The sequence below is a fragment of the Centroberyx gerrardi genome, chromosome 10, assembly GCF_048128805.1.
Source record: "Centroberyx gerrardi isolate f3 chromosome 10, fCenGer3.hap1.cur.20231027, whole genome shotgun sequence".
Classification (NCBI taxonomy): Eukaryota; Metazoa; Chordata; class Actinopteri; order Beryciformes; family Berycidae; genus Centroberyx; species Centroberyx gerrardi.
In genome coordinates this window covers 4,337,591-4,355,695 of record NC_136006.1, presented here as the reverse complement: position 1 = coordinate 4,355,695, position 18,105 = coordinate 4,337,591, and the positions used below count along the sequence as shown (strand labels likewise).

At 45.4% G+C, this 18,105-nt stretch overlaps 3 protein-coding genes across 3 annotated transcripts in view; 1 reads left to right on the top strand and 2 right to left on the bottom strand.

Moving 5' to 3' along the window:
- Window positions 1-2,460: 2,460 nt before the first annotated feature.
- eef1akmt1 (EEF1A lysine methyltransferase 1) lies at window positions 2,461-7,993 on the top strand. The gene is made up of 5 exons (XM_071898056.2): window positions 2,461-2,489; window positions 3,882-4,179; window positions 4,688-4,770; window positions 5,768-6,057; window positions 6,701-7,993. The coding sequence occupies exons 2-5, from the start codon at window positions 4,027-4,029 to the stop codon at window positions 6,832-6,834; spliced, it is 660 nt and encodes a 219-aa protein (XP_071754157.1). The 5' UTR covers window positions 2,461-2,489; window positions 3,882-4,026; the 3' UTR covers window positions 6,835-7,993.
- Window positions 7,994-8,868: 875 nt separating this feature from the next.
- On the bottom strand, window positions 8,869-10,519 carry il17d (interleukin 17d). Its single transcript, XM_071898052.2, has 2 exons — window positions 10,203-10,519; window positions 8,869-9,220 (listed from the first exon to the last, which is right to left on the bottom strand). Exons 1-2 carry the CDS (start codon window positions 10,514-10,516, stop codon window positions 8,869-8,871), a joined length of 666 nt encoding a protein of 221 aa, XP_071754153.2. The 5' UTR covers window positions 10,517-10,519.
- A 1,189-nt stretch (window positions 10,520-11,708) lies between these two features.
- The window catches only part of ift88 (intraflagellar transport 88 homolog), a 26,653-nt gene continuing 20,256 nt past the window's right edge, over window positions 11,709-18,105 (bottom strand). The window contains exons 22-25 of the mRNA XM_078286186.1: window positions 17,038-17,139; window positions 16,773-16,803; window positions 13,336-13,449; window positions 11,709-12,453 (exon numbers count right to left, since the gene is read on the bottom strand). Of these exons, the coding sequence (XP_078142312.1) occupies window positions 12,332-12,453; window positions 13,336-13,449; window positions 16,773-16,803; window positions 17,038-17,139 (369 nt within the window). The 3' untranslated portion in view covers window positions 11,709-12,331. The remainder of the gene's footprint in view (window positions 12,454-13,335; window positions 13,450-16,772; window positions 16,804-17,037; window positions 17,140-18,105) is intronic.

Genomic DNA, 18,105 nt, shown 5'->3' with positions numbered 1-18,105 from the left:
TCTCTCTCTGTCTCTCTACTAGCGGGGGAATCCATCTTGTGCCCTTCTCTTCGCCCCGTTTTCTGTCCCATGGGTGTCTTTTTTGTTTTCATTTTGTTTTTGTTTTTACCTCCCCTCCCTCTACACCCCCCCCGCCCCCCACCCCGCCCCTTTGGTCCCCTCCATCCGGACTCGCCAGCCGACCTAAAAGCCAAACTCCGGGCCGAGCGGACGGACGCCGCCGGAGGATCTGGAGTGAACCGACGCAGCGCTGACCATCAGGAGGAGGAGGGGGGAGGGGAGGGGAGGCGGGTGGCGTTGGATCGTGTCGTCCCCTCACACAACCTCCTGTTTACCTGGAGGCTGCCAGAGCACACACACACACACACACACACACACAACACACACACACACACACACACAGAGTGACCTTAAGGATAGGAGAGGTTGGGCTGATTGGAAGGGAAAAAGGAAGCAGAAGTGAAGTTTTTCCGGCGGTAGGTTTTAGGATGTAGTTGAAGGTAGGAGGGGCCATTTTGTTCCAAGAACGCCTTGGTGCCCCTCTTCTATACCCCCCCCCCCCCCCCCCTTCCTCCTCCTCCTCCCCCCAAACACACACACACACACCCATCTCGCCCCGATCCTTCCCAGAGTGCCTTTGTTTTGTTGATTGTTCTGTGTGTGTGTTCAGCTCCATGCGGCCAGCTGAAAAATGTCTTACTTCAATTGACATTAGTGACAATTTGTGCCTGCCATGCGCCATGAATACGGCGGATGCACACACACACACACACACACACACACACACGAGAAGTTGCCATGACAACAAAGGTATGGCCGGGCCCTGGCGCTCTCTGCTCTTCGGGGCTGCAGGAAGGGCATTCGCTGATGACGAAAGAAAACCAAATCAGATCGTGTTCATTAAAGGGTGTAAATATGTTTTCAGAAATGGAAAGAAGAAGTGTATGTTTAAAAAAAAAAAAAAAAAAAAGAGAGAAAAGAAAACATGACTGAAAAGTTTTTATATGACAATATGACAGTAGACGGCAACAGAAGTTGTTGATGATTCTGAATTCTTCTAAAGTAAAGGGGGAGCAACTTTCTAGATGTTGGCCTTTGCGTTTTGATTTTTTTTTTTTTCTCTCTCTCTATTTGGATTGTAGTTTTATCTTGAGCTGCCCCCCCGCCCCCTCCTCCTGCCCCCCCCCCCCCCCTTCCTCCAAATCCCCCCAAAAAGCACGGCTTGTTCTGGCTGCTAAGCAAACGGGGCACAACACAGTGGAAGACGGCCTGACAGCTCGGGCCTCTGAAGTTCAGCCAAAAACAAGGAAAAAAGGTTTTAGCAGACAGTCGAGTTGTATTTTTCTACAGCACACCACCGTTCACACTTCAACACACACTGGAGTGAAGCAGAGACGCTACGTTTGAGGACAGCAATAACAAACCAAAAACAAAAGGAGCAGAGCCACTTGTTGAAGCATTATGTTGGAGACACTGACCTCCTGTTCACAGCACTATCCTGGTTATTGTAGAATGGCTGAATGATTTGTTAATGAAGTGTAAAAGTGTACATAAACTTATTGTATAAAAGGTTCTGGCCTCTGCGGTTTTCTTTATATATGTTTGGTCTGTTGTAATGTCTTTTATCTACCGTGGCGTTAAATAAAAACCTTAAATTAACGTTACATTCTATGATTGGATGTTTAGTCTGCCAGTTACATCAGCAGCTGAGCTTTTCTGGAAGATGGAAACGTGTTGGAGGTTTGTTAAAGTAAAATATTTTCATTTTCTATGTTTTGCTAATCAACAGAGGTGGGGGCTCAAGTAACAAGTTTAATAGCTTGAGACTTGACTTGATGCATGAAGAGAAGACTTGAGACTTCACTTGACTTGGGTTCTGGTGACTTGGGACTTGACTCTGACTTGTACTTTGATGACTTGAAAAGGTTTCTAAAGTCTTGACTTGACATCTTGTGTTTGTGTAAATGACTTCGATTGAAAGTGATGAGATTTGTTCCAGCGGACGACTGAATTTAAATTCTGTTTTCTGAATTTGTATGGAATGATTGAATTTATTGAAGTTGAAACTCATTCTAGAAATCAAACTCATGATGCTCTTACCAAGTTTTGATCCTATTAAAACCATATTGCATTGAAAAGTCCTAGATATTTAGTTTTCTTTAAGATATTAAATTGATACTGGACTCTTGATTTGTTCTGACTTGACTTGAGACTTGACATTAATGACATGGACTTGACTTAGACTTAACTTGGGACTTGTGCTTCAAGACTTGAGACTGACTTGGCCTCGAGCAAAGTTGACGTCTGAGGTGGTTTCTCAAACCAAAAGAAATAAAAACAGACATGTCCAGTACTACTTGTTCTCTTTACGCCGGGTCTTCTGTCCCTCCGCGGGAGCCGTACATTCTGCAGTGACGTCATCAGCTGTGCGCCTCCTCACATGTCAACAGTGCTGCAAGCGAGCCGCAGGAGGAACAGGTTCTGTCAAGGTAGGAATTATTTTTTCTTTAAAACTCAACTTCAAACTCTCACCGTAACTTTCGTTATGTCCTTTTCGTAATGCTCGTTAAATGTTTCATCTATAAAATGAACTTTGTGACAAAGAAACGTCGTTTTAATCGTTTTTAAATGATATTGATAGCTACATTACTGCAGTAAGGGTTTTGTTTTTTAGTGTATTTAATCTTTCTTTTGTAACGTATTCTGGTCCTTTTCCATTCTTTGGTGTTCTTGTTTTTTGTGTTGTGATGTTTGTTTGTTTGTTTGTTTGTTCTAATTAAAAAGGAAAAAAAAAAAGTGTCGGATTGCACATACAAGGAACTCGACTTGGAGGTTTGATCCCGCAGATCACATTAAACACAAAACATAATCCTTATTTATTTATTTGCACATATTAAAAACAAACAAGCAAAAAAAAAATATATATATATATATATATAATAAAACAAAAATAATACATTAAGATAATTAACAAAGAAATAAAGGAAAATAAGTGTACATGTGCAGGTGAGATAACAAGAGCTTCTCACTGAGGTTTTACTAACTGAGAGTTCAGTGGAGACTGGAGTCAGTCTGAGCTGCTGCTGAGCGAGGAGAGCAGTCACCGGGAGAAGAGAGCTCGTGTCGCTCTGGGCTCAGAGTGGACGGTTTCACTGTTGCATCATGGTCCAGATGCTTTTCCTCTCAAGTCGGACGAGTCTCTCCGGCTGATCCAGTCGATGCTGACGGACTAGATTCTGTCGGACAGGCCGTTTCCCCAGCCGCCTGCCGAGGAAGATTTATGAGACAAATTCCAGAAAGGAGTATTTGTTGTTCCGTCCTGTTGTGACAGAAGTGAACAAGTTGGACATGAAGAACAGGAAGCCGCTGGAGGATTCATGATGCTGAGGCTTGTTTTCCTTCAGTTTTACCCAAATTCCCCTCACTGCTGACTGCTGTCATTGTTCCTCCCAGAGGATCAATTCATGAATGAATTGATCGATTCCAATTCAGCTGTGGAATTGGAATTGGAAAAAACCTACAGGAAACAGAAATGGAATTGAACTGGAATTTTAGGAAGTTTAATTTAATTCAAGTGAAATTATGTGAAATTCCATGTTTTGTTGTTTTTTCTTCCCACATATCTGAGATTCCACATAGTGTTATATATTATCAATACTGAATATCATGAAATGTTAAAGGAACCTTTCAGCTGGTGTTTGATGCCGAACATGTAATGGTAATCCATACATTATGATTGAATGTGTTTGATTTGTTGAACTGTCTTTTATTTGATTCATAATGTTTTGATTTATAATGTTTAGCGAATGAATTGTCACTTCAGTTCATGACTGGCTCTAACTCTAACAGCTGACTGTGTTGTTGTTTTCTGGTCCCTGCAGCAGCCAGGCTCCGCCCCCTCGCCGCCTCCCTGCCGCAGCCAGGCTCCGCCCCCTCGCCGCCTCCCTGCAGCAGCCAGGCTCCGCCCCCTCGCCGCCTCCCTGCAGCAGCCAGGCTCCGCCCCCTCGCCGCCTCCCTGCAGCAGTCATGAGTGACAGTGACAGCGACGACGATGTCCCCCGGCTGTCTGCCGAGACTCTGGCCGCTCTGCAGGAGTTTTACGACGAGACCAGGAACGACGAGACTGACAGCGCGGCACCCTCGGACCCGTTCGCCGTGGGAGCGGTGGAGGAGGACTGGGTGAGGAGGAACACACTGCGGCGTCCTGTCTGTGCTTTACTCAGTCTGTTTCAACCAGAACACCAGGCAGGCACACACGCCACGGGACGAGTCACTCTGGTGAAACTTTACTGAATAACCAAACAAGGGAGCATCAGTCAGCTCTCCGTTTTCCATTTTCTGACTCTTTATATCAAACATTTAGCTGGAGGTATAAACTTTACTCACTCTTAAAGGAATAGTTCACCCAAAAATCAAAATTCAGTCATTATCTACTCACCCCCATGCCAGCTGAAAGTAGATGAGTAGATAATGACTGAATTTTCATTTTTTGGGTGAACTATTCCTTTAAGTCAGCTGGATTGCCACGTGACTTGTTGACGTTGTTGATGAAGCCGTAAAAGTGGATAAAAAATAGTTTTGTCATTTTGTGGCTCCTTAATCCTCAAATGTGTCACAAGTTCACAGTGTCACTGATGCTCTTTTCTTTCTCTCTCTCTCTGTGTGTGTGTGTGTGTGTTTCCACCAGCGGATGAGCCAGTTCTGGTACAGCGACGACACGGCAACACGGTTAGCAGAGGAGGTGGTGCATGAAGCTGGGGAGGGAGGCAGGTAAAGCACACACACACACACGCACACACACACACACACTTTGTTTAAAGCATAATGGCAAATTGAAAGATTCACACCTATAACTGTCATTACGGTACCTGAGAATCAAAGTGTGCGTCTGTTAGCATCGTTACGGTAACCTAACTGCAGCTCAAGCGATGTGAAGGACGACTTTCAGCAGGAGACTTGATGAAGAAGTTCGGACAGTCGCCTAGAAATAATATATACAGTTTAACATTTATTTTTAGATACCAAAGATTCACAAGAAAAATAAATAGCCGCCACCTCGCCTTATAACAAAGGTTCATGAACTATAAAAGTTATAAAAAAATCAATCTGTGATGTTCGGTGTATTCCAGGAGTTATTTTGTGATGAAGTGTGTGTAATTTACTTTTCCGGTGAACCCACTTTCGCCTCAACTTGCCTCGTCTACTTCTACTGCAGTTAGTGATTTCCTACATTTCCCAGAATGCCTTTCAACAACCCCCCAGAGAACAGGTGGGAATTTGTTGCATTCAATCAGTAGTGGCTGTATGAGCAGATAAATGGCTTGAAAGTGAGATCATCCAGCTGTAGGTTATATGTGTCTGTGATTGTGTCTGCGCCCCTCACTCAGACCCCAACCTGTCTCTCTGCTGCAGTGCATTCTGGTCTCTCTCCTGCTCCTGTGGGTGCAGAAACTGGTCTCTCTTCTTCTTCTACGATGGATTTCTCCCTGTATGATTGTTGAACGTCTCTTGGTGCAAAATGGCGGCTCTAGAAAGAAGCCCTCGCTCTTTGATTCTGAGGGACTGACACCAAAACCTGATGTTTACCGCTGATGTTTTACATCCTGAAACATTTTCTGCCCAAATGCCAGTTATCCATGGGAGTAAAAATAAATAAATCCACCACCAAAATAGACCCAGAAATGCAAAGTACATCACCAACAGCTGTTTTTGAGTGTTAAAGTGTTTTGGGTGGATTTTTCCTTTAACCCCCTCCGTCCCTCCCCAGGATCGCGTGTCTGAGCGCGCCCAGTGTGTACCAGAAGCTGAAGCAGGGGGTGGTGGCGGGGTCGGACCGGGTGTCGGCCGTGGTTCTGGAGTTCGACCGCCGCTTCGCCGCCTACGGCCCGGAGTTCGTCTTCTACGACTACAACGCGCCGCTCGCTCTGCCGGCAGACGTGGCGCCGCAGAGCTTCGACGTGGTCCTGGCCGACCCGCCCTACCTGTCCCCCGAGTGTCTGGGCAAGGTGGCCCGGACCGCCAAGTACCTGAGCAAAGGCAAAGTGCTGCTGTGCACAGGTGAGAGGACCAACACACACATCGGACGTACGGTAAAGTGATCCACGATGAGCCGAGGTGGCAGAAGAACAAGTTCCTTACTCAAGTAAAAGTGCAAATACTCCTCTAGAAATAAACTCTGGTAAAAGTTGAAGTAGCATTTCAAATCCTTTACTCAAGTCAAAGTATAAAAGTACACAGTCTTAAATTTACTTAAAAGTATAAAAGTAAACAAAGTCGTCTAAAAAATTTCTAATGTTCTGAACTGGTTTTCTGTTGTCGTTCCTCTGAATCCCAGATGAGAAAGAGTCTGCAGCTCAAATCACGAACGTTAATTCTCTCTCTCTTGTTGCTTCTCTCTGTCTGTTTTGTATCAATCAAGTTGGATCAATTAATAATTCAAACAAAATAATTTATCAGCACCTGTTAAAAAATATACCACTTTAAAGCTCTGAATGCATTAATAACGTATGAAAACGTAAAAACTCTTTCCCACATTGAGCCTGTTTTCTGTGTCGGGTCACTAATATTAAACGGATCGTCCCACCATGTTATCTAAAAGTAAGCGAACACACCTGAGCCCCCCCCCCCCCCCCCCCCCCCCGGTTCCTCTTGCTCCATCTCAGCCTGTAACACCTGGTGTTTGTGTGTCTCGGCCCTGCAGGAGCCATCATGGAGTCTCACGCCAAAGATCTCCTGGACGTGAAGATGTGCAGCTTCCTGCCGAAACACAACAAGAACCTGGCCAACGAGTTCCGCTGCTTCGTCAACTATCCGTCTCGCCTCCTGTCCTGCTGAGAGCCTGAGGCCGGGGTCAGCTGGTCCCTCACTGAGAGACCCTGAGGTCAGCTGGTCCCTCACTGAGACCCTGAGGTCAGCTGGTCCCTCACCGAGACCCTGAGGCCGGGGTCAGCTGGTCCCTCACTGAGAGACCCTGAGGCCGCGGTCAGCTGGTCCCTCACCGAGACCCTGAGGCCGCGGTCAGCTGGTCCCTCACTGAGAGCCTGGAGGGTTAAACCAGGCAGGTCGACCCAGGACAGAGCAGCTTGGGGGAGGGAGGACAGTACTTTTGAATTATTTTCTCTCGCCCTCCTCCACAGGGAGGTCAGAGGTCAGAGGTCAGAGGTCAGGCTGAGTTACAGAACAGCAGGCTTGCAGCTGGTAGGTTCAGTGTGTTGCTCAAAGACACTTCAGCAGGGAGGATGCTTGCTGACATGGAGGCTGGCATCACCCTGCTGCCCAACAACCATTAGCCTTCCACCACTGCTGTCTCCTTATGGACTGGTAATGTCTGTCTTCTAACCCTAACCACATACCCCCCCCCCCCCCCCCAATATCCACCTCTAACACAGTGCTTCTCAACCTTTTTGCCTTGTAACCCCTTAAAACGAAGCGATGCTTACTTGAGAGTACAGAGTGGTGAACAGTTCAACCAAAGAATGATTTTTCCTTTTCAGCTTGTTTCATTTGATTATTAGAGGACTGAAAACGATTCAGTATTTCACAAGAGAAAAGCAAAAAATTAGAAGCAAAAAAATGGATAATAAATTTGTACAGTAGAGATGTGTTTTTTTCTCGTGAACCCCAGGTTGAGAACCGCTGCTGTAATACAAGTGATGTCTGGATTTCAGAAAACTTTCTGTAAATGCAACATCAGACTCTGGAGATTATTCAGATACTATATTACTGTTATCATAAGACAAATACTAGGAGAAGTGAAATCATTCACTGCAAATAAATCCGGAAAGAAGTCACCGACAACTGTTCAGTAATGAGCATCTGTACATTGTTTTATAGAGTTTTATGGGATGTTATGGTCACAAATGTCATCGACTGTTATTGTTTTGATGCAAAATTTTTTCTGAACTGTATCAAAATAATAATAAAAAAGAAAACAAGCCGTCATGAAATTTGTCTCAGGTTGTTCCTAGTGAGCAAAGGGAGAAGCACAGGTCTGTTAATTGTTCAGTACGTCAGTAGGTGTCAGTGTTGATCAAGTTATTACTGACCTCTCTCCAAATAACTGACTTTTATTGAAAAGCTGTGTATCTAATGAAAAATAGAATGAATATAGATGTGCAGGGCAACTTTATTTCTCCTCTCTTGTCCTCTGCCGGCTGCAGTCTGTCCTCGGTTCAGTTTCTCTTCACCGTCTCTGAATCCACCGGTTCCCAAACTGAGGTCCGGGGACTCCCAGGGGTCCTTCAGGGGGTTCCAGTGGGTCCCCCGGCAAAACGAGGATTAGTTCAATTTCACAGTGGATTCATTCATTAAAGTTAATCCAGTGAGAACATGAAAAGATAATGAAATGAAAGAGAAAAGATTGATTATTCTGAGCAGAGGTTTAACTCTCACTGCAGTAGATGGATGACAGAAATCTGCGGTCTAAATTGTTTCTGGGAGAGATCCTGCAGTTCACTTTTGTCACCTGGGATCAAATAATATTCCCACCACCTCATTTTGTTGAGTTTTTAAATAGAATTTGCTTGATATCATCAGTTTAGACAGCAGAATTGCGTGTCAAGATATCCCAAAATCACCAGATCATCACCATGTGCTAATAATAATAAATAATAATAAACTTCTATATATTTATGTAGCACTTTTCAAAAATGGAGTTACAAAGTGCTTTACAAACATGAAGCAACATAGAAACACAACAGAATAAAAAGAATTGCAGAAAGTGCAGTAAATATAACAAAATAAAATAGATAAATAAAACAAAAGATAAAAACAAAAGTAAAATATAATATAATGAATCCACTGAAAGACGATAAACGATGATATTGAATTATCGCCCAGCCCCAGATGTCAGACTCTGTATCCTTTAGTCTAGACTTTCTTCCCGGTGGCGGTGAGCGGTCCGGTCTTGGCCTGCTCCCTCTCCAGGCTCTGGTTGCTGCTCTGGCGGTCCCGGTCCCGGTCCCGGTCCCGGTCTCGGTCCCGGTCCTCCTCCAGCAGCGGCATGCAGGTGCAGCCCACCGGGACGGACACGTAGCTCTCGGTGTAGGAGTGGCGGCCGCCCACGCAGGATCCGGTTCTCCTCAGGATGACGGCGGGCGTGTAGACCGGCGTGCTGCGGTACTGCTGGCTCTCCTGGCCGGACGGCCCGGTCAGGCAGCCTTTACACAGGCAGTACGCCTCCGGGATGTAGCGGGGGTACCGGGCCGGGTCGTGGGAGATCCTGGGGGAGGAGTTTAACAGTTAGGGTCGGGGTCAAGTCAGGAATTAACTCATCCAATTACAATTCAACTGAGGATTTTAGGAAGTTGAATTTAGCTTAATTCTGTGAAATTCCGTGAAATTCCACGTTTTGTTTGTTTTTTCTTACCACATATCTGAGATCTCGGAAGTTGGAGCTTACGAAGAGCACTTGAACGCAGCATTAGTATAGTGAGTAGCCTAATATTAAACTGATGTGTCATGAAAAAAGGACATTTAAGGAAAAAACATAATGCTTTTTTGAAAATACAATTGATTTTTGTTTATAGTGGTTGGACTTTTCACCTTACTAACTGGAGTTTGTAGTTTACATCACTTAACTGGTTTAGGAGAAAGCTTTGATATGTTTGATACAACTTAGAGGCTTGGTTTATTATCACTGTAATATTATTACACTGATTATTATTATGTTTTATTTTCCATGGATTAGAGCTGCATGATATTGACAAATAATCATATTGTGATTATTTTGCTAAATGTTGCAATTGCATATAAATTGCAACAGCAATTACAGTCTAAAGAGACACAGATCTTTCAGCAGGCTGTTAGATTTTTCAGCAAACAAAAAACTTTAAAAAGTCTTACTGTGTTTGAATACAATTCACGTTTTTTTTTTTTTTTTTTTTTTTTTTTTTTTTACAATATGCATTTTAATTTATAGGCCACAAATTGTGCTCAGCACCAAAATATCATGTTTAGGAATCCATTTTGAGCAGCCATCACTCTGATCAACTAATTGCAGCTTCTTGTAATTTGGAAATTGAAGTAGCCTAGTTCATATCGCGATTTTCGATTTTCGGTTGCCCATCAACCTTAATCATACACAGCAACAGCTGTTTGAAAAACACTAGGCTATTTTGCCTCAGCAGCATTAGGCCTAAATGTAAAGCGGCTCTTTATACCCCTGTCTCCCCCACGGCCCAGTTTCTGGTCCCACACCTCACCTGTACGCCCAGGGCGAGAGGCTGAGCAGGTTGACCGGGACTCGGGCCTTGGCGTCGGGCAGCGGCCGGCCCGCGGACGGGCAGCTCAGGTTGAGTCTGTCCAGCGGCTCCAGCTGCAGCGTGTGGTGGAAGGCGCTCAGCACTCCGACCGACAGCCGGCCGAACATCTGCTCCAGCAGCTCCTCCGGCAGGTCCAGGCACGGCCGGGTCCGGGTCGCCTTCTTCCTCACCCGGCTCGGCCCGGCAGGCTCGCCCGGCGGCAGAGCCAGCTGCAGCGGCAGCAGCAGCAGCAGGACGCGGATCCCAGCCGGCATGGCGGAGAGATTTTGTTCCCCCTGAAAAATGTGTCTGCCTGGCGGTGTGTGCTCCTTCAGTCCTCGGTGTGTGGTGGTCTGGCACCGCACGAGGGGATTACCGAGGTGCAAATGTGCGTAATAAATGACAAGTCGACTAGTAAGACCAACTTTACCGCGCCTAAGATCACAGAAAAACGTGCCTAACTTTTGGCAGGATCATTTAATGCATTTGCTGTCCCGTGAAGTGTGAAAACGTTGTGTTGAAAAGCAGCGATAGGAAAACAATCCACAAAAATGAGGTGATTTTTTAAATGTTTTTTCCTGGCTTCAAGAAGAAGACGCACCGCAGGGGAAACGCGTTTATAGGGGAAACACTTTGGCACAACGCGGCCACAGAGTCTCCACTCGTGATAACTGGCCTTGGTTTGTAAAATCCAATTAGGTTCCCTCGCCGAGGTGAGAGTTTCACACCTGCTGCATGTTGCTTTTCTGTTTCCTTCCCTCTGGCGCGGTGGAAACCGGTGCGTAAAATCCAGTGGGACAGTTTGATCCACTTCAGAACGAGTCTGGATCAAGCTTGAATACTGACAGACGGTCCGGTCTTCAACCTCTCACCCCTCCTAATAAAAAGATCCCAGCCTTCATCCCTCTGTTCCTCCTGTGAGTGCAGCTCCTGCCGGGAATGGGACGTCCAGACAGACTGCTGGCTCTGCTCTGCTCCGCTCTGGATCCTGGCTGCACACTCTCTGCTCACTTCATGTCATCAGAACAAGATGTTGAGCGCAGACGGACTGGCAGCAGCCGGTGAGTTATGTTCAGTTTGGTTTCATCCAGAAACTGCATGAATTTCTGTTTTTTTGTTTTTTTTTCCTTAAATGACTTAATCCTCACGTAATTTCTGACACAATTTACTCTGGTTTTAACCCATAAAGATGTCTGTGAACTCTATTCTGCAGATATAAAGGTGGGTAAGTTGGGTTTATCCTCCATTACATTCCCTGTTTCCATCCCTTATTGACATGGTGAACTACCTTCACTTACATATTAATAACTCATACTGTTGGTGTGGTGGTGTTTCTACATAATGTGCATACAGTGGACTGCATGATTTGCGCTTAGGTTGTAGGTTTTGTACTCAAAATCAGACTGATCAAGTTCATTTTTAAATTGATAAAAAATATTTACTTTTTAATAGTAGAAAATAGCTTTACAAGTACATTCAAAGTTTTACTAGACAAGAAACTTATACATTTATCACAAAACAATGAACCAACAAGAGGCCAGAAAAACTAAAATAAATACTGTATTGCAAATAAACAGACTTGACTCAAGTACTAAAAAAAGTACCAGACCAGGACCTGAAATGGATCCGGTTCCTCTGAAGTTAGGTGTATAAAGCTGCTGGAGTTTCCAGAAGGTTCCCAGGTGATGAAACAGAACCGCCTCCTCCCAATCACAAGAGTGCTTTCCTACATTAATCCCTTTTACAGAGTGGAATATTCTCTGTTGTACGGATATGAAAAAAACGTGAGAGGAGCTAGAAAACAGATTTTTCACAAGTCGTGACCCAGATTTAAGGAAACCACTGCGAGGTAAACAGGAAAAATTGTTTACAGCTGAAGTTGAATAACAAGACAGCATCAGCATTCATAGCTTTGATGTAAATGAGAGTATTCCAAAAAGTTTTTATCCCTGACAAAGGCATGTTAGTTGAATTTCTGTGTTTTAATCTGGGATGTTCCTGTGTGAGTGTGTCAGGACGGTGGAGGCGGAGGCGGAGGTGGAGGTGGAGGCGGAGGCGGAGGTGGAGGTGGAGGGCGGAGGGCGGAGCAGCTACTCGGGCAGCAGGTCGTCTCCCAGCTCTTCGTCTGCAAAGTCGTCGTCCTCCTGACGCTTCTTGGCCGCCGTCTTCGGCCGCTCCGTCTGAGGCCCCAGAGGATCCACATAGGACGCATCTGCACAGAGGAGGAAGGTTTTACCACTCACAGCTTTACCTGCCTGAGACGAGACCTGACTCGGGTTCTGGTGACTTGGGACTCGACTCTGACTTGTACTTTGATCAGGGTTCCCACACCTTCTTAAACATCAAATTCAAGGACTTTTCAAGGACTTTCCAGGCCCAATTCCCTCAAATTCAACTACCCAACACAGCATAGTTTGAGACACGGATCAATTAATTACTGTTACAACACTCAGAATTTTTATAATGAGAACTAGCAGGCTTTACAGAAGCTCACAGACAACAATTAAAAAGAACTTCAATTTCTATTCTTGCACAAAATATATAAATTCAAGCACTTTCAATGACCCATGTCTATTTATGTCTATTTTCAAAAACTTTCAAGGCCTTGATTTTTTTTCTCAAATTCACAAACTTTCAAGGATTTCAAGGACCCGTGGGGAACCTTGTTTGATGACTTGAAAAGGTTTCTAAAGTCTTGACTTGAGATCTTGTGTTTGTGTAAATGACTTAGATTGAAAGTGATGAGATTTGTTCCAGCGGACGACTGAATTTAAATTCTGTTTTCTGAATTTGTATGGAATGATTGAATTTATTGAAGTTGAAACTGATTATAGAAATCAAACTCATGATGCTCTTACCAAGTTTTTATCCTATTAAAACCATACTGCATTGAAAAGTCCTAGATATTTAGTGTTCTTTAAGATATTAAATTGATACTGGACTCTTGATTTGTTCTGCCTCACGACTTGAGACTGACTTGGGACTCGAACAAAGTTGACTTGGTCACACCTCTGGGTTTTACTCATTAGGAAATGGGGAGAGAGCGAGAGAGAGAGAGAGCGAGAGAGCGAGAGAGAGAGAGAGAGAGACTCACCCAGGTCTTTCTGGCTGCTGGCCTCGTACGGCTCATGGGAACCAGGAAGTGACTTCAGCTTGGAGCTCAGCCGCTCCCCCTTGGCGCTGGCTCCCTGGCTGCTGTGGCCACTGTCTGCACACACACACACACACACACACACACACACACACACACACACACACACACACACACACACACACACACACACACACACACACACACACACACTCAAGATTAGCAAATGAACAGTCGGGTCAGGCTCATGACCTTTTTAAAGCATCACATATTTAGAATTCAGATGTTATGTTGCAATGTGTTTCACGGTTGGATCAACATCAGTCCGACTTGCTGAAGTTCTTTGAAGCAACTTTCACCTCATCTAAGTGTGTGTGTGTGTGTGTGTGTGTGTGTGTGTGTGTGTGTATGAACATGTTACAACATGTGCAGGACTCCTACACATTTTCCTTTTCAAACTTCCAGATTTTTTCCAGACCTTCATTTCTAAATTGTAATTAAAGATGTTGGTCGGTGTTCAATACGGCGTCTGCTGATAACTAGTCCAGGCCGTGTAACTCTACAGCAGAAGATGATTCTGCACCACAACAAATGTCACAAATGTCAAATGGCAGCTGATCCAGACAGTACAGTGATTGTGTAGAGCTGTCATAAGACCGAGGGGTTGTCGATGTTTTTAAACCCACAGAAGACGATGTGAGCCTTCAATTCTTCAGAATCGGAGTTGCAAGGTTTTTACATAACAGCGATATTCACACAGACACAGATCATTGCCAAATCGTGAAAAGGTTGAAAATTGCACACAAACGTTTGGAAATATATGTACAAATATTGTTCAGTCCCAATAGAAACCCTTTCAAAACACATTGGATAAACTCAAAAATACATGATGAAAACACAGCTGTTTGTCTTAGTTAAAGTTGACATTTTGGGGATACAAGGTTTTAACTGTGATAGTATGTTGCTGTATGTGTGTGTGTGTGTGTGTGTGTCTTTGTGTGTGTGTGAAGGGGCAGCAGGATGGCCTAGCAGATAGAGAGACTGTCCTGTAACTAAAAGGTCACAGGTTCAATCCCTGCAACAGCTGTGGGTCCTTGAGCAAGACTGTGAGTTACGCTGTATGAGAGAACCAGCTAAGAGCCTAAAATGTAATGAATATGTTTTGTGTGTGTGTGTGTTCCAGGCTGACAGGGCGGTCTAGCAGACTGAAGGACAGACAGAGATAACATCTGGCAGCCAGGTAGCCTTGGAGACTACGGACAGCAGAAAAACAGGAAGGAGAAGGAACGATCCTCCTCTCCCTCACACTCCAACATCTCCCTCAGCGCTAACTGAGCTCTGCACTGGAAAATGGAAATCTCTCACATTTTTTTTTCCAGCGTCGTCTACACGGCACTTCTGCTTTATAACACACAGAAAGGGAAAGAAAGGAAAGAGGGATGACATAACACAGGTTGGAAGCCCGACTTGAAGCTAGTGCTGCAAAATTTGACCGCGTGAAATAGTTTCCACAAGGGCAATAAATCAAGTTTTCACTCCTCCATAGCACACAATGCCCAGAATATATCTTTGGGGGTTGATAGGGTTGTTGATGGATCCAGTGACTCAACTTTCTGGCTTTCAGAAATCACTTTCTGGCTCACTCTCTTTTCGAAAAAAGCCTTTCGGTACTCTTTTGGAAAATGCTTTGAGCATGAAAACAGTAAAAAAAATGTAAAATATATTGAATTTCAGCACAAGATATTGGCTATCAGCAGCTTTAGTACAGATATCACTATCGGTAACAGCCTTCAAAGACCCATATCTGTCGAACCCTAAGTTGAATGAATGTATTTATTTGCACAGGCGCAAAAAGACGACAAAAATGAGACGATAAAACACAGAAGAGAAAAAAATGACAAAAATAGATGAGATAGATCAGTGAGGGAAATAACTGTCGAGCAGCACAGGTTGACTCTGTCTGCCTCCCAGACGGCGGTTTCACCCACTTCACATCAAAGAGTGACGCAGGTTCGGACGCGTGAGAAAACAAACTGAGCCGCGCCGGGCCGTCCCGACGCCCCGGGTCACACGGTGCAGCGCCGCAAATATGCAGACTTTACAGAAAAGAGGGAAAACTCTCAGGTGCGTTCGAGGTTTTCTCAAATATCCGAAAGCGATGTGAGCGACCGCTCCCTCCCCGTCTGCCAGAGTGCTCAGTGTAAACACTGACAGGAGGGGAGGAGGGGGGGAGGAGGAGAGGAGGAGAGGAGGGGAGGAGGGGAGGTGGAGAGGAGGAGGGGAGGAGGGGAGGAGGGGAGGAGGGGGGGGAGGAGGAGAGGAGGAGGAGGGGAGGAGGGGAGGAGGAGGGGAGGAGGGGAGGAGGGGGAGAGGAGGAGGAGGGGGAGAGGAGGAGGAGGGGAGGAGGGGAGGAGGGGAGGAGGAGAGGAGGGGAGGAGGAGGAGAGGAGGAGGAGGGGAGGAGGGGAGGAGGAGGGGAGGAGGGGGAGAGGAGGAGGAGGGGGAGAGGAGGAGGAGGGGAGGAGGGGAGAGGGGAGGAGGGGAGGAGGGGAGGGAGAGGAGGGAGGAGGAGGAGGGGAGGAGGGGAGGGAGGAGGAGAGGAGGAGGAGGGAGGGGAGGGGAAGGGGAGGGAGGGAGGAGGGGAGGAGGAGGAGAGGAGGGGAGGAGGGAGGGGAGGAGGAGCAGATCCACGATCACAGCAGCCTGTCAGGAGCTTTCTGGGGCTGCTGTGAACCTGAAGCAGCTCAGTTTTGCTTTACTGTACAATGGCCTTACTAACCTGTGTTCACCAGTGCAAAAACTATTCTGAGGGACAATGCTGCTGTGTTAGTGCGTAATGAAAAATGCACTGTTTTAAGTGGTAGGGGGATTTGCAAATAGAACTAAGTCAACAAAACAGCCCATTTTCAAAGATACTTTGACAAGTCCTTTGGCTCTGGCAGTAAAAAAGAAAAAACGTGAAAGCCGTTTTTCTCAGTTTCACACTGAACTTTTGAATCATCACGTATGTTTCCTTTGTCAAGTACTCTGTTTGGAATGGCAAAAAATAAGAAATTCCTGAAAATAAAATGAACCGCTTTGTAGTTTTTCTCATGTACGAGTGGCCAGAAGCACAATCCTACAGACCTACGTGTTGCATGTTATCTTGGGAGCTGTAGCGTCACGTACCTCTGCCCGAGTCCAGCAGCGGACTGCGGCTGCTTAGTCTCAGAGTGAGAAACCTGGGCAGCAGCAGAGAGAGAGAGAAATACAGTCAAAAGACAGATGAGGAAGGGAGAGCGATGAGAAACAGACAGAAAGAAAGAATGAGAGAAAGAGTCGTACTGTAAAGCATTGCACACAATAAGAAACAGCGCAGATCAGATATGGCACAGAGGGAAATAAGAATCTGATGTGTGCTGATGAGAACTCATTCTGTAGTCATTTTATAACCTCTCTCACCTGCTTTGATATCCACATCTGAGGTGCCATAAGGAAGTAAGAAAAGCATTTAGCACACAAAAAACACATCTGAACAGCACTGACCTGCTTGATACTAAGCATTCAGGGAAATAAAGGAACTAACATGCCTGACAAATGCTGAAAAAGCTTCCAACAAATGTTCCTTTTAACATATCCGGTTTCACTTCTGGCGTTGGAAAAATTACGAGACATTAAAAGCACAACACACCGTTTGAGATTTTCCTAATCTAATTCATCAAGCCACCGGGGAGTATCGGAGACGGAGGTCCTGGCAGGGCGGAGCAGCAGACACATTAGCAGGTGCACCTGCTGTAGCTGATGACTGCGGCACACTGCAGGCCTTCAGCTGCACAGCGGAGATAAAGCTGGGGCTCGTTAAAGTTTTTTGGCACCGCTCGCTAACTTCATCTGGATCGTCTCTGCAATGTCTCAAAGCACGCTGATGAGCCAGCTTTCCAGTGGCAGAGAGCCCAGCTCAGAAAAGCACTATTTGTCCCCATTTGTTTTTGGATCTGAAGTGGAAGAGCTCGATATCTAAAGTGGAAAAGTTTGTGTTTTCCACTGACTGTCATGACCTGAAGCACTCAGCGCTCTGAAACACACTCATCCTACCGACCTATCGGGATACTGTCACTCCCCGAAGGATTCAGAATGTATCATTTAACGGGGAGAAAGAGAAATGAGGGAGGAAGATTTAGCATTTAACCCCACTCAAGCTTACAAAATGTCCAAGGCACTGTGATCGTGAAGTAAAAGCCAAGGACAGGATGCAGGAATTCATGTGAAAGATTCATGTGTAATATGAGGATTTTTAATGTGTAAAATGACAAATTGTCGTCCACTCCCAACCTCACATCTGTGTCCTACCACTAATACTGCTAGGATTTTCCAAACAATTTCCTCTTGGAAAGGGGGCGCTAAAAAACTACAATTGGGGGTTTCACAGCACACACGTCTACAGCCTTCTACTCTACTCTACTCAGGACTCCTCGTGTGGAAGTAAGGAGGAATATCCCGGGATGCTGGCCTTCATTGGGAGAGGAGAGGACGGGCGTGGAGCGACCGCTGCTGCAAGCAGCATGTGAAACAGCAGGGAGGAGGAGGAGGGAGCAAGAGAGGGAAGCAGTGACACACACGTTAACAAAAAAAGACAGAAGAAAAAGATGATGATGAAGGCATGTGGATGAAGACTGACGGAAATGATCGTAGGTAATCCTGTCAGTAGTCCTGATTTACTCACTAACAGCTGTTACAGTTTGGGGGTTTGATTCCAACTGGGAACTCAGTACGTATCAGTCGCTATCTTACGCTA